General features: G+C 27.3%; 3 protein-coding genes and 1 long non-coding RNA gene across 4 annotated transcripts in view; 2 read left to right on the top strand and 2 right to left on the bottom strand.

Annotated features, from left to right (window-relative positions):
* LOC124426725 overlaps positions 1 to 503 on the top strand; it is a 1,892-nt gene extending 1,389 nt beyond the window's left edge. Inside the window, exons 2-3 of the long non-coding RNA XR_006942786.1 lie at positions 89 to 304; positions 367 to 503. This is a non-coding gene — a long non-coding RNA (uncharacterized LOC124426725). The remainder of the gene's footprint in view (positions 1 to 88; positions 305 to 366) is intronic.
* The window catches only part of LOC124426723 (zinc finger protein 768), an 11,143-nt gene extending 9,723 nt beyond the window's left edge, over positions 1 to 1,420 (bottom strand). The window contains exons 1-2 of the mRNA XM_046968786.1: positions 1,031 to 1,420; positions 353 to 511 (exon numbers count right to left, since the gene is read on the bottom strand). Of these exons, the coding sequence (XP_046824742.1) occupies positions 353 to 511; positions 1,031 to 1,171 (300 nt within the window). The 5' untranslated portion in view covers positions 1,172 to 1,420. The remainder of the gene's footprint in view (positions 1 to 352; positions 512 to 1,030) is intronic.
* Positions 1,421 to 2,185: 765 nt separating this feature from the next.
* Positions 2,186 to 4,835, top strand: LOC124426741 (sensory neuron membrane protein 2-like). The gene is made up of 6 exons (XM_046968802.1): positions 2,186 to 2,713; positions 3,024 to 3,186; positions 3,289 to 3,537; positions 3,632 to 3,843; positions 3,995 to 4,166; positions 4,476 to 4,835. The coding sequence occupies exons 1-6, from the start codon at positions 2,571 to 2,573 to the stop codon at positions 4,722 to 4,724; spliced, it is 1,188 nt and encodes a 395-aa protein (XP_046824758.1). The 5' UTR covers positions 2,186 to 2,570; the 3' UTR covers positions 4,725 to 4,835.
* A 1,711-nt stretch (positions 4,836 to 6,546) lies between these two features.
* On the bottom strand, positions 6,547 to 17,077 carry LOC124426724 (proton-coupled amino acid transporter-like protein pathetic). Its single transcript, XM_046968787.1, has 8 exons — positions 16,203 to 17,077; positions 12,350 to 12,424; positions 11,773 to 11,865; positions 10,833 to 11,190; positions 9,963 to 10,241; positions 9,541 to 9,719; positions 8,938 to 9,107; positions 6,547 to 7,240 (listed from the first exon to the last, which is right to left on the bottom strand). Exons 2-8 carry the CDS (start codon positions 12,412 to 12,414, stop codon positions 6,993 to 6,995), a joined length of 1,392 nt encoding a protein of 463 aa, XP_046824743.1. The 5' UTR covers positions 12,415 to 12,424; positions 16,203 to 17,077; the 3' UTR covers positions 6,547 to 6,992.
* Positions 17,078 to 19,270: the final 2,193 nt, after the last annotated feature.

A 19,270-nucleotide genomic window follows, 5' to 3' on the forward strand; every position in this document is an offset into this window, starting at 1 on the left:
GAGAGAGAGAGAGCTCTAGAACCACCATCGAGTATCTCTTTTTTACTTCTTTCCCTTTTTAATGCAATGGAAATTAATATGTTTACAGGCAGGTTTTAAAAGTCTTTGATGTTCCATCTGAAGTATATAAATTGTATCTGATCTTTTATACGTTCATCTAGAGTTTTCTGATTGATCTTTAAAATGTCAAGGTAGACAGAGATTTTATAATTTTTATAATACCATCGAGTATAGTTTCCTATTGGCATGTGAATTAAATCATGATTGTATTATAATCGATGGTTAAATATATACTGTGTTAAAGGTAAGATATATTATTGCATAGAAATCTTTGTAAATAGCTTTGTCTCACCTGATTTGTTACAGATGCAGCAAGATTCTTCAAACTATCAGCATAATTTTTCAATACTGTATCTGTGGTCATGCAGCTTACACGAAATTCATAAAACATATCCAATTTGTACACGCATCTCTGACAGATGTTCTTTGGAAGTGCATCCTCCTTTGTTATCTTTAACAGATTTAAGAATCATAATATTAATAAATGCAATAGTAATAACTTTTCATTTGTCTTTATTGCAATGATATAAGTTAGCTTGACACAGAATATACAATTTCAAGCTAAACATTCTAACGTTATTATCAATAAAAATCTTCTTTAACGTTCTATAAACGTTTGCTTAATATCTTTGTACTTTGATTTATCTTACATTTAATTTCAATATTTCTATCAATCCTTAACATTTCTATATCGAATGAATATTTTTCTGTTAAAAAGTATGACTTTTCCTAACCTATAAATTATACATACTTTTATTTTTATAATTACAATTATATCAATCTATTTAATTATTAATTCACGTATTACGTATAGCTTGAAAAGAATAAATAGGTTAATTCTAAAATAAACTGAGATATCTTCAAGATGTGAAAGAAAGAAAGAAAGAAAGAAAAAAAAAAACAGGATAAAAGAAAGAAAACATTAAAAGATTTAATTCCATTGGAAATTAATAATTTAATAAATACTTACCACGGCGGGAATGCAAGAACGTATTTTAAAAAGTAATTGACGCTGTTCGCCCTCTTTGTCGAATATCTGTAAGTGATGATTGCTTTTCAACGAACAGAGCCTACAGAGCTCGGCAAAATTAAAATCCTCGCTCATTGCCATTGTTTGGAAAATTGGAACTAAAAACACGAACGCTCGAAATAGGTTATGGCCGTAAACACCGCACGCGACTTTCTCACGCACGTCTCACTTCGCATCGATGAGATATTTCGAAGTGAAAAAAAATTACTAGTCCTTCCTGATCGTAGCTGATAAAACTTCGATCAGACTGCTGGCATGACGCGTATGTGTACGAGTTATCGTTAAAAAATTAAACTTCAAAAACGGAAAGTACCGAGGGGGGCCGCCATCTTTGTCCCTCACCCCTTTTTAATACTCCTTAAAAAAATGATCTTGAAAACAAGCGAGAAGTTCGAACGATTTCATTGGTCGGGAGGAAATACGATGATGACCGGTCAATAACGTAGGAATCTTGCGGTGGGTCAAATCAAACCAACGATATTTCATTATCCGTACGAAAGATGGCGCTGGCTTTACTCTCTTCCTCATAACGCACAATAATAGATATTAGAAAATTATCTGACATTTTAAATTAAAAACTTTCTGATAAAATGTATATCCTAATTAAAAATAATTTATTAATCGTAAAGATATTTATTAATTGTCGTTTTTATACTAAAATATATTAATATTTTAATATAAAATATATTTTTTTTAAATCTACATAATATCCAATGGTGATACATTTCGAAATTATTTAAAAGAACAAAAATTTAACTTTTACGATTCGTTAAATCTTCTTAGAAGAAGAGAAAACAAACAAGAAAAAGGAGAAAAGAATACAGACGAAAGAAGAAAGAAAGAAAAAGAAAAATAAAATAAAATAAAATAAAAAAAAAATAAAATCAGAAAAATAAAAGTAAAAAAATGTGCAAGAAAAAATGTCGAATGTACTTCGTTACTTAGCGATTAATCATTGATACATAAAACATAGAAAATATTTATAGAACAAGGATTATAGAACGCGATGTCTATCGAGTTGCATGCTACCAAAGAATTAATAAATTATATGTATATATGATCTTGCAATGATACCCATCGACAGAAAGATTTTGACGTAACGAAACGCGTGTTGCTTCAGTACGATACCAACCTCTCATCGTTTGCGTTCAATGATATTTCAAAAAGAAAGAGAGAGAGAGAAAGAGAGAGAGAGAGAGAGAGAAACGTAATCGTTCTTAAAAAAAATAAAAAACAAAAAAAAGAATTCGGAAAAACATGCGTAAATCATTAAAAGGATGTTGCACCGTGATTACATTTTTGTGTGCCGTCATTATGATAACTATTGGTATAGTAATGATGAATAATCAAACGTTGTCGACTTATCTATTAAAAAGAATACGTTCGGTATGGGACAATGTTTATGATCCTAATGAAATAATAAATATTAATGAAAATATCATTGATCTTATTTCTTTTTTAATCATAGGAAAAAACATTAATGGACAATACGATAATTTATAATATTTGGTCATCGCCTCTGAATCTTACCTTAAATATCTATTTGTTCCATGTTGAAAATCCGGATGATGTGTTAAATGGAGAATTACCGAAGCTTACGGAACGTGGTCCTTACGTTTACGAGTAAGTTAATCATATATAATTAATTAATTTTTATTATTATTTTTAATAAAATTATTTATTAAGGTTGAATAAATTACGAGTATATAATTAAGGTATATAATTACGTAAACATATATACTGTAATTTATTTAACTTGTAAATAATTTTATTTAATTTACTATACTAATAATTTATCACATATACATATATATATATATATATATATATATATATATATATATATATATAAATATACGTGGGTATAATTTGGCCTTTTATTTTTTTTTCTTTTCTTTTATTTTATTTATTTATTTTTTTTTTTTTCTTACAGCGTAATCCTTGAAAAAGATATACTGAGCGTAAACGATATACGAGATGAAATAATTTACAATATCAAAAAGACATATTACTTCAACGAAGAGGAAACTGGTGAACTTTTGGAGAACGATGAAGTTGTCCTATTAAATATGGCCTATCTCGGTGCGATAAACACGGTAAACTTTATCGTATCTAATTTTAAATGTAAAAAGAAAATGAAAAAGTGAATTAAAAAGATAACCGACATATTATTAATTTATTTATGTTCTCATTAAAAGCTCGCGAATTTTTCGCCTAACTTGCTCCGACAATATGGCGATTATATAAGGATGTTATTCCCTCAAGAGAATCCTCTTTTTGTCAAAGCAAAAGTTAAAGATATAATGTTCAATGGTATATCCTTTATATGCGATATTAAAAAACATCAAAAAATGAAATTAATCTGTATGACGCTAAAGGGAAGAAAACCACCGATCTTATGGAACACTGAAATTGAAAATAATTACATGTACAGCCTCTTTGGCACGGTATACATTTATATCATTTTTATTTTATTATAATTATAAATATATGTAGATTTATATCTTGTAACATTTATAATATATATATATATATATATAGATGAATGGAACCTGGGTTGGTCCAATCAATATTAACAGAGGTGTAGAAAATGAAACAAAAGTAGGAAATATAATGTCGGTATATAATAAACGAAAGAATAAATATTGGGCAACCGAAGAATGTAATATTATTAAAGGATTAGATGGTGTGATTTTTCCTTATTACAAGGAACCACCAGAGCGTATTTATTTTTACAGTATCGAAATTTGTCGGTAAGAAAATATTGCAAAAAAAAAAAAAAAGAAAAAAAAAGAAAAAAAAAATAAAAGAAAAAGAAAAGATGAAAGAAAGAAAGAAAAATGAAGAAAGAAAAAATACCATTGTTTTAACGTAACATTGATTCTTTCGTTATCTCGTTTCCAGAACTACATTTATGGAATTCAAGGGAGTTGAAAAGGTCAATCAATTCGAGGCATGGCGATACGTTCATACAAACAAAAATTGGAGTAATAATGAGACCGATTGTTATTGTCCGACTGTCAAGCACGAAAAAGCATGTCTACCTATGGGTCTCATGGACGTTAACAAGTGCATGGTAAATTTTATAATATTTAAAATATAATAACAAAGTAATATTGAAGTGAATTATTGTAGTATATGTACATATATATGTAAATATATATATATATATATATATTTTTTTTTTATATTTTATTGTTACTTTTAATTTCTCCAAAACGAATCAATGTAAGAATGAATTGTTCTACAATTTTTCTTTTTTATTTTTTTTTTTTTTTTGTTGTTTCATATAAAAATATTTCTGCTATTAGGTACCATCCTTTTTTCTTTTTTTTTTTTTTCTAATAGTTTAATCGTATTTTCTTTTTTTTTTTTTTTTTTACAGAAACTACCTACGTTACTGTCCGAGCCTCATTTTCTTCACGCCGATCCCAAAATATTAGATTACGTGCCTGATTTGAATCCAAATGAGGAAATTCATTCGAGTTCTATATTGATCGACACGCTTACTGGTAAACCTCTTCATGGTCATAAAAAAATGCAAATAAATATGAAGATATCACCGTATCCGATCGAATTGCTTGCCAATGTCACCGAGGGTTACTTTCCGATTATTTGGATAAGCGAGGTTTGATAATTATTTATAATAATAATAACAACAACGATCACGATGATAATAATTCAACATTGTTCTATTTCTTTGATCTATTAGAAGGAGGAATACCTACCCTCTATCGATCATTTATAAAATTATAATACTAAATATATATATATATATATATATATATATAAATATATATATATATATTTATGTATCTGTGTATGTAATTATATATTACACATAATTTATATTGGATAAAATTTGATATATATATTTATATATATAATATACATATAATAATACATATAATAATACTCTTTCACACAAATAATTAATTCCAGGAACTCATAAAGGTTTATAATCATAAAAAAAATTACAATCAATTAAAATATAATTACGACTTAAATCGTTACAGATCTAACGATAAATCCGAGCGATTAAAAATACTTGAATAAAAGGAAAAAGAAAAAGAAAAAAGAAAAATAAAACAGACAGAAAAGAAAGATATAAGAACAAAATATTTTCGTTCTACAATAAATTATAAATAATATGTTGCAGGGTATAACCGAGGATAAGAAAAATCTCAATTTGTTGTTCATGATTTACAAGATCAAAAATATTATATTGATCTTGCAATGGCTACCAATAGTCATCGGTGGATTTTTACTTCTTTTGTTACTATTAGCCTACAAATTGCCAATACCAAGAAGGAAGGTACGATCGATCGATCCGATGAAAAAAATTAATCCAACTTTGGTACACTCGGATATACATGAACAATATTTAAATTATAGAACGAACGTACGTCCTAAATAAATATTCGACTATTATTTGATAATTAATATATAGAACGAAAGAGATTATTGATATATTTGTGAACTTTCGATTTATGTTTTATCATTGTTGTCCCTTTGTTTTTCTTCTTTTCTTTTTTCTTTCTTTTTTCTTTTTTTTTTTTTTTTGTTTCGTTTTTTAATCAAAATATCCCATCTGTTTGTTCGTTTATAAAAAAAAAAAAAAAAAAAAAAAAAAAAATGTTTATAAACGAAAACTTCGTCATTTATGAATAACAATTCTTACATAAATGTGCGAATGGCGTTATATAATAAACTATTTACATTTAAAATTCTTTATATTATGCGTTATTAAGGCGATATTTCATTCAATTGACGAAAGCAATTGAAATGTCGTATTTAAATTATCATTTTAATTTATGACAATTTTAATCGTACGATACGATTAAATTGATTATTTGTTCAGCATTAAAATTAATTAATTAACAATGGAAATTCTTATTTCGAACGAATTAAAATATCATTTTGCGATATATTTTGTGAATGATTAAAATTCGCAGATCTGGCGATTTATTCCGTTTACACGTCGTAAATTGTCAAAAAAAAATGACAAATTATTATTAAATAAGAATTCAATCGATCAAAATTGAATAGTTAATTACAAATAGATAATGAAATATTTTTTCAATTGCGATCATTAATCGTTAATTAAAATTAAATATTGCTTGGCAACGCTTTTATGCATACATATGTACATTTCTTAAAATTAAAATTTACACGAAAAAAAGAATTATTGATTTTTAAATCAACATGATAGGCAGATCGAATGTAATCAAAAATGGTACGATATTAAAGAAGAAATCGATCATAAAAAAAAAAAGAAGAAGAAAAAAAAAGAAAAAGAAAACAAATAAAGAAATAATTTTTAATTAGATATACGATTTCAAAGGTATTATCAATTAATTTTAAAGTTCAATCTGCATATCTATAATATTAATAAATGTTAAATAAACATACATATATATATATATATATATATATATATATATATGCACCTGCGAAATATGTATATAAAATGTACATATCTACACAAAATAGAAACAAAAAGAAAACATTACTATAATAAATTCTTAAGATCCGTTTCATTTAAGAATTATTTCCCTAACGGATAGAAATAACTAACAAATTGTTTATTGCCTGACATAAGAAAAATTCCAAACAATGAGCTCATAAATGAATATTATTATTGCATTTTATTCTTTATCTTTCCTTTTATCATCACCACCAAACTGAAAATGTTTTTATTTTCTTATCACTTTTTTGTATTATCCTCATAGAAACTTATCCTCATATTGTTTGTAGATATATGGCAAGTAATGTCGCGTAAATAGAAAAAAAAAAGAAAAAAAAAAAAAAAAAAGGAAAAAAAAGAAGAAAAAAAAAGGAAAAAAAAAGAAATAAAAACAAGAAAAAGAATAAAAGCAAATTATAGCTTTATCATCGTTAATTAATGCTTTTTATATGCTTTGATGATATCCTTTATCGATATCCAAGATCCAAATATCAATGCCATCATCGAAAATATAAGTAACATAAGATTTTTAATGAGTCTCCACTTGAAGGTACCCAAATGTCCGTCCCAGCATGAAATTGTTTCAACCATAACGGGTATGCTGATGCCAAGAATGGAAAAAAATATTGCACCTACCAGAGAAATGAACGGCTCCAATTCTTGCACGCTCACCGCTACACCGACTGAAGAGCGAAGGAGAGGGAGAGACAGAGAGAGAGAGAGAGAGAGAGAGAGAGAGAGAGAAAAAAAAGAAAAGAAAAATTATAAGAAGAGAAAAATTATAAGAAATTGTAATTTTATAATTTCGTTTAGTACAGAAAAAGAAAAAAAAGAAAAATAAGAAAATGAAAAATGAAAAGAAAATGAAAGAAAATGTGCGTCATTGTTTGAAACATAAATGATAAACATAAATTGAAACATAAATCATAAATGATAAAAAAAACTTAATGTTTATCATGCTTCATTAAAAAAATTGTTGACATTAACGATATTCTTTAATAATACTTGAAAGCTTCCTTATTTTTATTTTTTATAACTATTTCTATTATACAATAAATGATAATAATAGAATGAAATGAAAGATTACGAAAAGAAATTACCATATTGCAGTTAAAAAAGATATTCTGATGTACTCGTACTTGTATTATTATAACGAAAAAAAAAAAAAAAAAAAAAAAAAAAAAAAAAAAAAAGAAAAAAAAACAAGAAAAAAAAGAAAAAAAAAAGGAAAAAAGAGGCATTGAAAAAACGAATAAAATGGTCGCATGCACAGTACAGAGACAAAAGTCGCAGAAACTTTTTTAACTGCGAAACATTTTCTTTTTTTTTTTTTCTTTTTCGTTCCGTTCTACCTAGTAAATCTTCGCAAAATTTATTTCTTCAGTATATACATATTTAAATGTCCTTAAATGAGCTATGGTAATTGGTCCGTTTATTATCGTTAAAAATGAAAGACATAAATTGACGAAATGTAAAAGAGAGAGAAAAAAAGAAAAAAGAAAAAAAAAGAAGAAAAATGAAGGAAAGAAAAAAAAAAATTGAATTCTAAATACGGCATGTAACTAGATTGCACGATTAGCAAACCGATTTGGACCGCATCGAAGCGGAATAAACCAAGGCTACTAGTTAATTTCCGTCCTTTTTCTTTTTTTTTTTTTTTTTTTATTATAACTGAGAATGAACGAGTACGTGACATCGTTCCAAACAATTCAGGCCAGGTGGTTCGATGTCTGTCCGTCTCTCTTTTTCTTTCTCTCTTTCTCTCTCTCTCTCTCTCTCTCTCTCTCTCACTTTTTTTTACATTTACGATCGTTTTTCCATTGTGTGCAATACGATGAATAGCACTATTTTCTGGCTCGTTTGAACTGTTTACATTAATAAAGTGAGACAGACACACGGAACTAACTTACGTAAAAAGCGATTGAGCATGTTTGTCGGAAAATTTTAATTATCAACAGAATGTATATAGTTGATTGATTATAATCGTAGTTCGTACAGAAAAGAGAGAGAGAGAGAGAGAGAGAGAGAGAGAGAGAGAGAGGAAATAAAATCGTAATAAATAGTTAGAATGTCATCATTAGAACAATTCTCATAATCGATACTGAGTCATACTCGACCGATCGGTGAGTGCGCCGGTCAAACAAGTATTTTGCCTGTCCTACTCTCTACATTTTCTTACGTTAGGAAAGTAAGACGCGCCGTCTGGCATTCGTTTCACTTGTCACGCGAACAAGACCCCGGCAAATAACGTGCGACTTATTTGATAAGGTAAAATGGACGAGAAATAGAAAGAGAGAGAGAGAGAGAGAGAGAGAGAGAGAAAAAAAATAAATAGATGAAGAGAAAAAGAGAGAGAGAGAGAGAGGTAGACCAGACTTACCTGTCAATAAGACGACCAAACTCCTCAAAGTTGTTTCACCAAGTGCTTCGTACTTGTGACTGAATTTCGTTCTAATTGCGTTCCACATTATATCCAACGGTACGAATAATTGTAATCCGTAAGTGAATAATACTGCCAATCCGATCAATAGTTTCACTACTTGTCCCAAACTAATATGAAAAGAGAATTCAAAATATTATTGTTATTATTATTCTTTTTTTTTTCTTTTTTGTTTTTTTTTTCTTTTTTTCTAATACGATAATAATCATACATAAATGTGAATGTCCGACGTCAAAAACGATATAAATATATATATATATATATATATATTTAGATATTTTTATTATTCATTTTTATAATGTTATAATCGATTAAACATAAAGTTAAAATTTAAAATAGGATTCCAAGGTTCATGGTTATGATATGGTATGTATGTATGTATATATATTCAGACCATACCGGAACTTTGATAAGAAAGTTTATGTATAATTAACGAAATAGATAGGATTGTATTCATTTGCATGAAATTTCAATTGCAAGAAAAAAATATTAATTGACATTAATCATTTTTATTATTATTATTATTATTTCCAAAAAACTTACATGTCCTCAACTGGTATATTCAAGGTTACAGTCGCCTCCGTTTTATCCCCATATGCTAAATAACCGAATACACCTATCATCGCGTAAAGACCGACAACGATTGTCATAGTTATATTGAGTACACCAGGACAACCGAGAAAATGTTGTGGCGTTTTCATACTGTTCTCCACTGGCATTACCTAAATTCGATGAAAGAAAAAAAAAATTAAGAAAAAAGAAAAAAATAAAAAAAAAAAAAAATAAAAAAAAAAAGAAAGAAAGAAATAGAAACAAAAACAAAAAGAAAAAAAATTGTTACTCTTTCTTCTCTATTCTTTTCTCTACTTCTTTTTTTTTTTTTTCCTTCTTTCTTTTATTTTATTCCTAATAATGAAATTTTTACGCAAGAACAATAGATCCTTTTCGTAATATTAAAAACTTACCACGCCTATTCCTTCGATGGCAAATACAACAGTGGCAAAGAAAATTGGTAATTGTTCCGTACTCGAAAACATTTCAACTTTATCGATAGGTTGAATGTCCTTGAAAATATAATATAACGTAACCGAGAAACCAACCATCATGCTGATGTTAGCGACCATAGAAAATGGTACCATGTATTTGAGATTTCGTATTTGTCCCAATAAAAGAACTGCCGGTATCAATGCAAGCATCAATTGACCTTTGTTTATCGTGTACTGTCCATTATAATGTTCGGCAACCTATAAATAATATTTATCGCCATAGAATTATTCTCTTATATGTATTTATATTACTAAATGGAAAATCATGAATGATATCGACGTATGAAAATGGAAATCATAAGAAATTTATTATTATTATTATTATTATTATTATTATTATCCAATAGTACGATCTAATTACGATGGAATAAATATTTAATTAATCATAGTAATTAATTATTGAAATTAATAATACAATTGATAGGACTGAAAGGAATTATTTGATGATTATATATATATTTGAGATAATTAAAGTTCTCTCTTAGTTCTAAAGATACAACGACGTGAAAGAGAACAAAAAATAAATGATAAAAAAACAAAAAAAAAAAAAAAAGACAGAAGAAAAAGAAAGAAGGAAAATTTAATTCCCATAGAAATACACATTAAGTTCCTGACGATCGAAAGATATTTGAGTTTAACGATAAAACAAACGATAGAAAAAAAAAAAACAAACAAGAAAAAATATTATATGACAAAATGCGTTTTATTAATGAACGATTAGATGAGTTTTAATGACGAATCAATTGGATCAAATAATTCATTAATTAATTGATTAATTAATTAACTAACCTGATGAATCGTTGTTGCAATGAATACGATGTATACGCATGAACCACCAATGTAGGTCGCGCAAAGTGCAGTGTTTACGAATATTTTGCTTGCATTGGCCCAAGGTCGCAAAATTTTAGGTCCACAGAGAAAGGCAGCGTAGGCTGTCTCGGCATATGTCATCTTTGGCGTTTTTGTACGTTTACAAAGTATATGAGACGAACGTACAAGTATGTGAACGCAATGTGCACATATTATACCGATTATTATTGTTCCTAATCCACCGATTAACAAACCACCGTTTCTAATTGCATTAGGCATCGCCAAGATTCCAGTACCAAGCGAGGATTTCAATAGATGAGCCAACGAACCTAAGTCACTGCAAATCAAACGTCCAATCTTTTAAAATTATTTCTATTTATTTATTTGTTTATTTATTCATTTTTTTCTTCATTTTTTTTTCACTTTCTTCTTCTTCTTCTTCTTCTTCTTCTTCTTCTTCTTCTTCAAGATTAATTTCTTTTTTAGATAAATTTTTTTCTTAGATAAATTTTTCATTGCTATTGCTTATGATTAAATTTAAAAAAAAAAAAAAAAAAAAAAAAAAAAAAAACTTCCTCCGTCGCTAAAAATTCCCAATCGATTATAATTCCAAAATATTATTTGAATTTAATAAATCTAAGATATTAGAAGAAGATTAGTGACAAAATGATTAATTATATTTTTATCATCTGGACATGCGTTTTAATTAAGATTTAATTTGGAAGAAATATAGATTAAAAAGAATTTCATATTTAATTGATCGATATATTTTAAGACTATCACGTGTCAAAAAAAAATCTTATAGTAGACGTAAGTCATTTGTGATGAAGAAAATAGAAAGGAGAGAAAAAAAATAATGATAAAAATAAAAATATATTTTTTCGTTATCTTTTCTCAGATATAAATCAATTTAACTTACGAATTGGCGTGTTTCTTGTCTCTGTTTTCGAAGGGATCGTAGAACTCATCCTTTTCGTTGTAATCACCGATCGAAATCGCTGAGATCTTTGTGCTAAAAAAAATGAAAGAAATGAAAAAGAAGAAGGAGAATTAAAAAAGGAATAAATGAGTGTATACGAATTAATTCCCGTCATATTATCAAAATTAATCGTTAATCAAACGTATAGTTCGTCTCACGATAAAAGGAGAGAAGAAAAAAAAAACAATAAAAGAAATAAAGGAAAAAACAAAAAAAAAAAAAAATCATTTTACGCATCTTCTACGATCCTACGATCGATTTAAATGTCCCGAACGATCGATAAATGTTTATCTAATCGAACATCGTACTTTATTAACAACCACTTGACCGGAGATATAATATCAACAATAAAATTGCTATCTCATTAATTACATTTTTTTACGTTGCTGATGAAATAACATTTTTTTTTCTTTTGCGTTTTTTTTTTGTTTTCTTTTTTTTCTGTTGATTTCTTTTTTTTTTTTTCTCCTGAATAAGAACAAAATTGAAATCGAAATAAAATATGTCGTTTTATTACCTGCTGCTAAAATTCTTCATCGAGTCATTACTTGATAATTCTATTTCCTTTTCCATTTTACCCATGATGATTGTTCTAAAAAGTAGAGAAAAAAAAATTATTCATTCATGTATTTATTTAAACCTATGGCATTATTATATTATGAAGAAAAAAAGAAAATAATAGAAAAATTTCACAATTGTTTATACAAAATTTAATAAAAAAAAAAAAAAAAAAAAAAAAAAAAAATTGATTAAATACGTCCAACATATATATATATATATATATATATTTTTTTTTTTTAATAAAATTTGAAAAAAAAACACATAACATTTGTTTTTAAATGAAGCTTAAATTATTAAATTGGCTATATGAAATTATTAATATTACTATATGTAATATTAATAATGTATTATTAATAATTGTATTATATTACAATATGAAGATTAAAAGATAAATCGGAGAAAAATAGAAGAAGAAAGGAGAAAGAAAAGAAAAAAGAAGTTCGATTGATACGAATGTTTCGTCATAAAAAAAAAAAAAAAAAAAAAGAAAGAAAAAAAGAAAAAGAAAAAAAGATCATTGCACTTAATAAGAACTTAACAACAAAAGCTTCTTGAAATCGTTCGATTCGATCTGTTCTACGAATTAGGTTGACGTTCGCGTCTCATCTACGTAAAAAAAATTTTTTCAATCAAAATGTTATCGTTATATCGATATCGCGATATCATCTCAAGTATTTCAGATAAACTTTACGGGAATGTGAGATATCGATTTGATGATCGATCGATTGATCGATCGATCGATCCAAGACAAAGTAAATACAGAGATGAAAACAATTTGAATGAATCATATTACAAGATTTTTCTTCTTATTACGTTTTTTTCTTTTTTTTTTTTTCTTCTTTTGCCTCGCCCTTTTTTTTCAATACAAAGAACGCATCGCACCCAATTGTATAATAAATCATGAACCGTGCCTCTTACGATGCTAATAATTACACACAAGTCACTTCAATGTGACATTAAATGTGATAGGACATAAAAAAAAAGTATGCATCGATATATATATATATATATATATATATATATATATATATATATATATATATATATACAGACGTATATAAATATATGTGTGAATATATATCAATGACGTAAAATAAACTTACTGATATAATCAATATATCATCGAATTTCGTGTTTATTATCTTAAAAATTATGATAAAGTATATAATCGTGTGCTCCTTCAAGATAATCGATTGATATTTCCCAAAAATGACAACGAAAAGCAATGAAGACTGATTAAATATTTATTATGAAACATATGCAATCCACACAACCAACCCACCCCCAATTCTCTACACACACACACACACATAAATTATATTTCTGAATTCTTATTATCATTATTATCATTATTATCATCATTATTATTATTATTATTATTATTATTATTATTATTATTATTATTATTATTATTATTATTATTATTATTATTATTTATATTTTTTTTTCTTATATACAGAAAATTAATCGTTTAATTGGGCAGCTATTTAATTTAAAATCCAAATTAAGGGAAAAAATTTTACTTGTCGAATTCAAATTACGAAATTAAATAAAATGATTATTATTTGTAGATATGTATAAATCCATCGTTAGAATATCGTTAATGATTATATATATATATATTTTTTTTTTAATAATTATATATATATATTTTTTTTCAAATTATTAGAACGTTTATTTAAGAGCGTTAAATGCATTAATGTACGTGAAATTTATATTTAAAGTACCATTTCGTTCTTTTATCAACTATGTATCTGACAATATACATATGTACTTTGTTAATCTAACGTAATTAATAAAAAAAAAAAAAAAAAAAAAAAAAAAAAGAGAAAGAGAAAAAAACGATTATCAATTAAACTTATCATATACGATTGATATCTCCTTGTAAGAACGAACGAAGGAAGTACTTACGAATGTCTACGTGGTTTAACACGAGATAACAAACACGTTCGAAGAATGATCGTAAATCTTTTCCCCAACCTTGCCACCTCACATTTCCAATTTTTCAATAGTTCGTGTCTCTTCCATTTGGAATAATAAATATATAAAATATTGCCTCATTTTTTTTCTATTTCTTAAAAATTTATATTCGATCGAATGAAATAGCAATTAATAAATTACAATTAATTGATCGTAACATTACACGTTTCTGTCTGTTTTCTATGTTTGTTCACGAAAATATTAACGTTGAAAAATATTTTCTCCTCATTTAAATGATTTTTAATAAAATATATTTAAATAAATAAATATGTATATATATATATAAATTAATAAATATTTATATATATATACAAATTATCTTATATATATATATATATACAAATTATCTCATATATATATATATATACATATTCAACTAATATATATATATATGAGATAATTTGTTTCTAACTCGTAAAAATGATAAGAAGTTTTTTTAACAATTGCAATTAAAGTGTTTTTTTAAATAGTATGTGCGTGTGTGTATGAAAGAGAGAAAGAGGAAGAGAGAGAGAGAAAGAGAGATAAAGAGAGAGAAAGATCGATTGATCGAAAATTTGTCAGATCGATATTTCATAAGAAAATGTCAGTCTCTCTTACATGTATAGTCTTTAATGTAAAGACCTTGAACTTTTGTGTAATTTTTACGTAACGAAATTTTTTCAACAGACATATGTACTTATTTACATATGTACAATATATGAATATATATATGCATATATATGTATATACATATAACAAACAAAAGAAAAATGAATCTATGTAGATATGCATATTCATTGTATAAAAGATATAAGTGAATAAATGAAAATGATATCGTGATGTCGCTTATCACGAAACGATACCTCAGCTTGGTAACGATTATTGAATTAATGATAATAAAGAGTGACTATCGAGAAGGGGAAGTTGCATATTGTCGATTAGAAATATCTTCCCGAATTGTAATTTACAAAATGAATATATTGTTAAATTAGTTTGTTGAAGTGATTCATTGTCGGATAGAAAAGAAAATTATAAAAAATGAACAAACGAGGATGAAAATAACAAAAAAAAAGGAAAAAAAGAAAAAAAAAAAAAGAAGTGGAAGAAAAGAAATGAAGGATGTTAAAATGTTAAACGAATAATCGGAATAATAACGAAGACGAAATAAATAAATAAATAAATAAATAAATAAAAGGAAGAAGAAAAAGAAAAAAAAAAAAAGAAGGAATAATTCTATCGAACAAATATTTTGGAAAATTTATAAAAAAAAAGAATGAGCGAAATATAATTGATTCGCCGTTTATTTATAAGCATTCGTAATCATTTTTATGATGTACATATTTCATTAAAATGTCGATTTCATTAATAACGAAAAAAAGAGAGAAGGAAAAAGAGAGAGAGAGAGAGAGAGAGAGAGAGAGAAAACAGAAAGAAAAAATTTCAAATATTATCATTGTCATATTTGATCAATTGTTGCGAGAATGGAGAGTAAGAATGTAAGAATGAAAGAATGAATAAATGTATGAATGAATTAATTAATTAATGAATTAAATCGAAATGAATTTGGTAAAAATAACGTAAATTTAAAATGATTTAAGATACTAATGGAAATATCTCATTAGAATGAACGTTAGAGACTTGAGATCTTACAAAGAGATAACAGATGCTATTAACAATAGTTAGAACAGTAATAGAATTTACAAGTTACCACGAGTATGAACACATAGATATACATATACATGTATATAGTCAATGCTGTCATAACAAAAAAAAAAAAAAAAAGAAAAAAAAAAAGAAAAAAAAATACATATATATGATGATGATAATATATATAGTAATATACTTACTGTTGTATCACTGATGCTGTCGATTATATGAAAAAATAAAAAATAATTTTCTTCAAGACGATATATCAAAAGTATTTAATCGTTTTAAATTCTATCGATCGAGTCGACGGGAAAATTAATTGAAGATTATTCGTTTTATTTTGTTTATATTAATAATCAATTCAATATATTTAATTCATCGAATAATCTTTTTCCTCCGCATTTCCCTTTCTATTTTCTTTTTTTTTTTTTTTTCTTCTTTTTTTTCTTTTCTTTTCTTCTCTTCTCTCGTTGATATATCGATCTCTCGTAAATGGGGGTTGTGAACGGGGCAACGTTCTCGCTCGTTCACGATGACGCACAAGAGAAAGCACCGTTGATGCAGTTACGACGTAACAGAGTCACCGTTCTTTGTCGTATTAGAGTAGTGTGTTGGTAGTAGTAATAATAGTGATGCAGTAATAGTAGTAGTAGTAGTAGTAGTAGTAGTAGTAGTAGTAGTAGTAGTAGTAGTAGCAACAGCAGTAGTAGTAGTAGTAGTAGTAGTAGTAGTAGCAACAGCAGTAGTAGTAGTAGTAGTAATAGTAGTATATATGCGTAATACCACAAAATCGCTAATCTTCGTTTCGGTGCAACAGGTGTAATAAGTTTGGATTCATGTGACTCGATATATCTTTTTCAAAACTTTTATATTATCTTCGACACGAACGAGTACTCGTAAAAGAAGAAAAAAAAAAGAAGAAAAAAGAGAGAGAGAGAGAGAGAGAGAGTAACGAAATTTATAGAATGACTCGTTACTTTTCGTATTTCTTTCAGGGCGTAACGAAAAAAAAAAGAAATAGAAAAAGAAAAGATAAGGAAGAAAATTGAAGAAAACAAAGAAACGAAACGAAAGAAATGGATTGAAGGAGAAAACAATTTTTCCAACAAAAAGGAGACAGAGAGAGAGAGAGAGAGAGAGAGAGAGAGAGAGAGAGAGAGAGAGAGAGAGAGAGAGAGAGAGAATGAAAATAATAATACCGTGATAATTATTACGTCATATCGTGATTGAAGGTAAAAACGATCGAAATAATTTAAACGGATATAATAGATAGACAGACGGACGGACGGACGGATGGACGGACGGACGGACGGACGGAAGGACGGACGGACGGACGAACGAACAAACGGGCGTACTATTCAATCTGTACGAGTTTTGATTCCGTTAAGAGAAACGCAACGCGACTGGACAACCTCTTCGACGTTAGGCAGGTTTATATATACTGAGAGATAGTGAGGTGTAAGGCAACGCACATGAATGACTACCGGCCCCGACAGACAAATGCGGCGCGGAGCACCCAAGCGCTCGCTACCAAGCGAACCTTCTTCCTTGACGGAACGGTGCAAGCAAACAAGAAGTGGGGGGATAAGGGGGCGACGGGGACGGGCGTAGGGGGAGGGGGAGGGAGGTAGTGATCGAGAACCACGAGTATCCACACCGATTACGACCCTCCTCCTCTCTTGTCCTTTTTCTATTGGTTGTTGATCGGTAAGTAAAAACGATTTATCTCATACGTTTTCCTCAAACTCCTCTCTCTCTCTTTCTCTCTCTCTCTCTCTCTCTCTCTCTCTCTCTCTCTCTCTCTCTCTCTCTCTCTCTCTCTCTCTCTCTCATTCACTCGCACCATTTCTTTTATTTCTATCGTTTCCTATTTTTTCTCTTTTTCTTGTGGTTTTTACTTTTTCTTTTTCTTTTTTCTTTTCCCCCCTACCCCCTTAATTAATTAATTATCTCTCTCAATGTGTTTATACAACTCTTGCTCGCTTCATTCCTATTTCTTCATTTTTTTTTCACTTTCTCTCTTCTTCTTTTATTTATCCTCTCCCCTCCGCCCTTCCTCTCCCTTTTTTTTTTTTCACCACCTTGTTTTCAATCGTCATCAACTGGTTGGTAATCCACGAGATCACTGAAACTTTATTCTTTATTTATTTTTTATTATTATTATTTTTATTATTATTATTATTAATTATGATCTTCTCTCTCTCTCTCTCTCTCTCTCTCTCTCTCTCTCTCTCTATCTCTCTATCTCTATCTGTATCTTTTATTTATCCTTTTTTTCACTTTTTTTATTCAATACTGCTTTACAATATATCACTGTTTTCATTATATTTTCTTTAATTATTATTATTATTATTATTATTATTATTATTATTATTATTATCCGCGATATTGTCGAGAGATTGTAAATATCGTCTTGGACTGATAAAAATATTTTATTGTTGTGTGCGAATAAAAAAGAAGAAAAAGATCTCAATGGGATTTGAGAATAAATTTTGCACGTCGATTTATCGTCTTTATATATTTTTATATTATCGAGGAAATTTTTTTTTTTTTTAATGACTTTTCAAGAGATATACAAAAAGAAAAAAAAAAAAAAAAAGAAGAAGAGAATGAAAATGAAAGAAAAAAGAACACGAATACGCAGAAATAAACGAATGTTGGATTTCGATGTTACATTATTTTTGAACGAAAATGAAATTCCTTTTCTTTTCTTTTTTTTTTTTTTTTTCTTTTTTTATTTTGACTTTTTCTTAATAAACGCGAAATAAGTAAGACGACCGTGTTTGATTGCGATTAACTCGAGTACGGCGCGATTCTACTGTACATTGGGCGCACCTCGTCGTTCGTTCCCTTTCACCTTCCTGTTTTTCCATCCAACCAAACACGGAGTCTTATTCTTTGTCCTTTTTCTTTTATATTCTCAGCCAATCTCCTCTCTCTTTCTTTGTTTAATCCATCCCCCCCCCTCTCTCTCTCTCTATCTATCTATCTCTCTTTCTCTTTATCTATCATCTATCTTTTATATCGTTAAATTTTATTTTATCATATACATATGATACTTATTTAATCTCTTTAATTATTTGTTCGTTTATTTCTATTTTTTCTTTTTATTTATCATCCGTAATATAGAAATATCTAATGTCTGTTGTATGGAGATATAGATATTTAATAATAATATTAAGTATATATATATATATATATATATATATATATATATATATATATATATAAATTAGATATGATAAAATATTACAAATATTAAATATAT

Source organism: Vespa crabro, chromosome 9 (assembly GCF_910589235.1).
Source record: "Vespa crabro chromosome 9, iyVesCrab1.2, whole genome shotgun sequence".
In the NCBI taxonomy this organism is placed as follows: domain Eukaryota; kingdom Metazoa; phylum Arthropoda; class Insecta; order Hymenoptera; family Vespidae; genus Vespa; species Vespa crabro.

What these genes read in the sequence shown, in the direction of transcription:
- LOC124426741 (XM_046968802.1), top strand. Translation starts at nt 2,571, where the DNA reads ATGGACAATACGATAATTTATAATATTTGGTCATCGCCTCTGAATCTT. An exon ending in CGTGGTCCTTACGTTTACGA is followed by an intron (nt 2,714 to 3,023) that starts GTAAGTTAATCA and finishes TTTTTCTTACAG; the next exon opens with CGTAATCCTTGAAAAAGATA. An exon ending in ATCTCGGTGCGATAAACACG is followed by an intron (nt 3,187 to 3,288) that starts GTAAACTTTATC and finishes TCTCATTAAAAG; the next exon opens with CTCGCGAATTTTTCGCCTAA.
- LOC124426724 (XM_046968787.1), bottom strand. Translation starts at nt 12,414, where the DNA reads ATGGGTAAAATGGAAAAGGAAATAGAATTATCAAGTAATGACTCGATG. An exon ending in TTGCAACAACGATTCATCAG is followed by an intron (nt 10,242 to 10,832) that starts GTTAGTTAATTA and finishes TATTATTTATAG; the next exon opens with GTTGCCGAACATTATAATGG. An exon ending in AATATACCAGTTGAGGACAT is followed by an intron (nt 9,108 to 9,540) that starts GTAAGTTTTTTG and finishes TTTTCATATTAG; the next exon opens with TTTGGGACAAGTAGTGAAAC.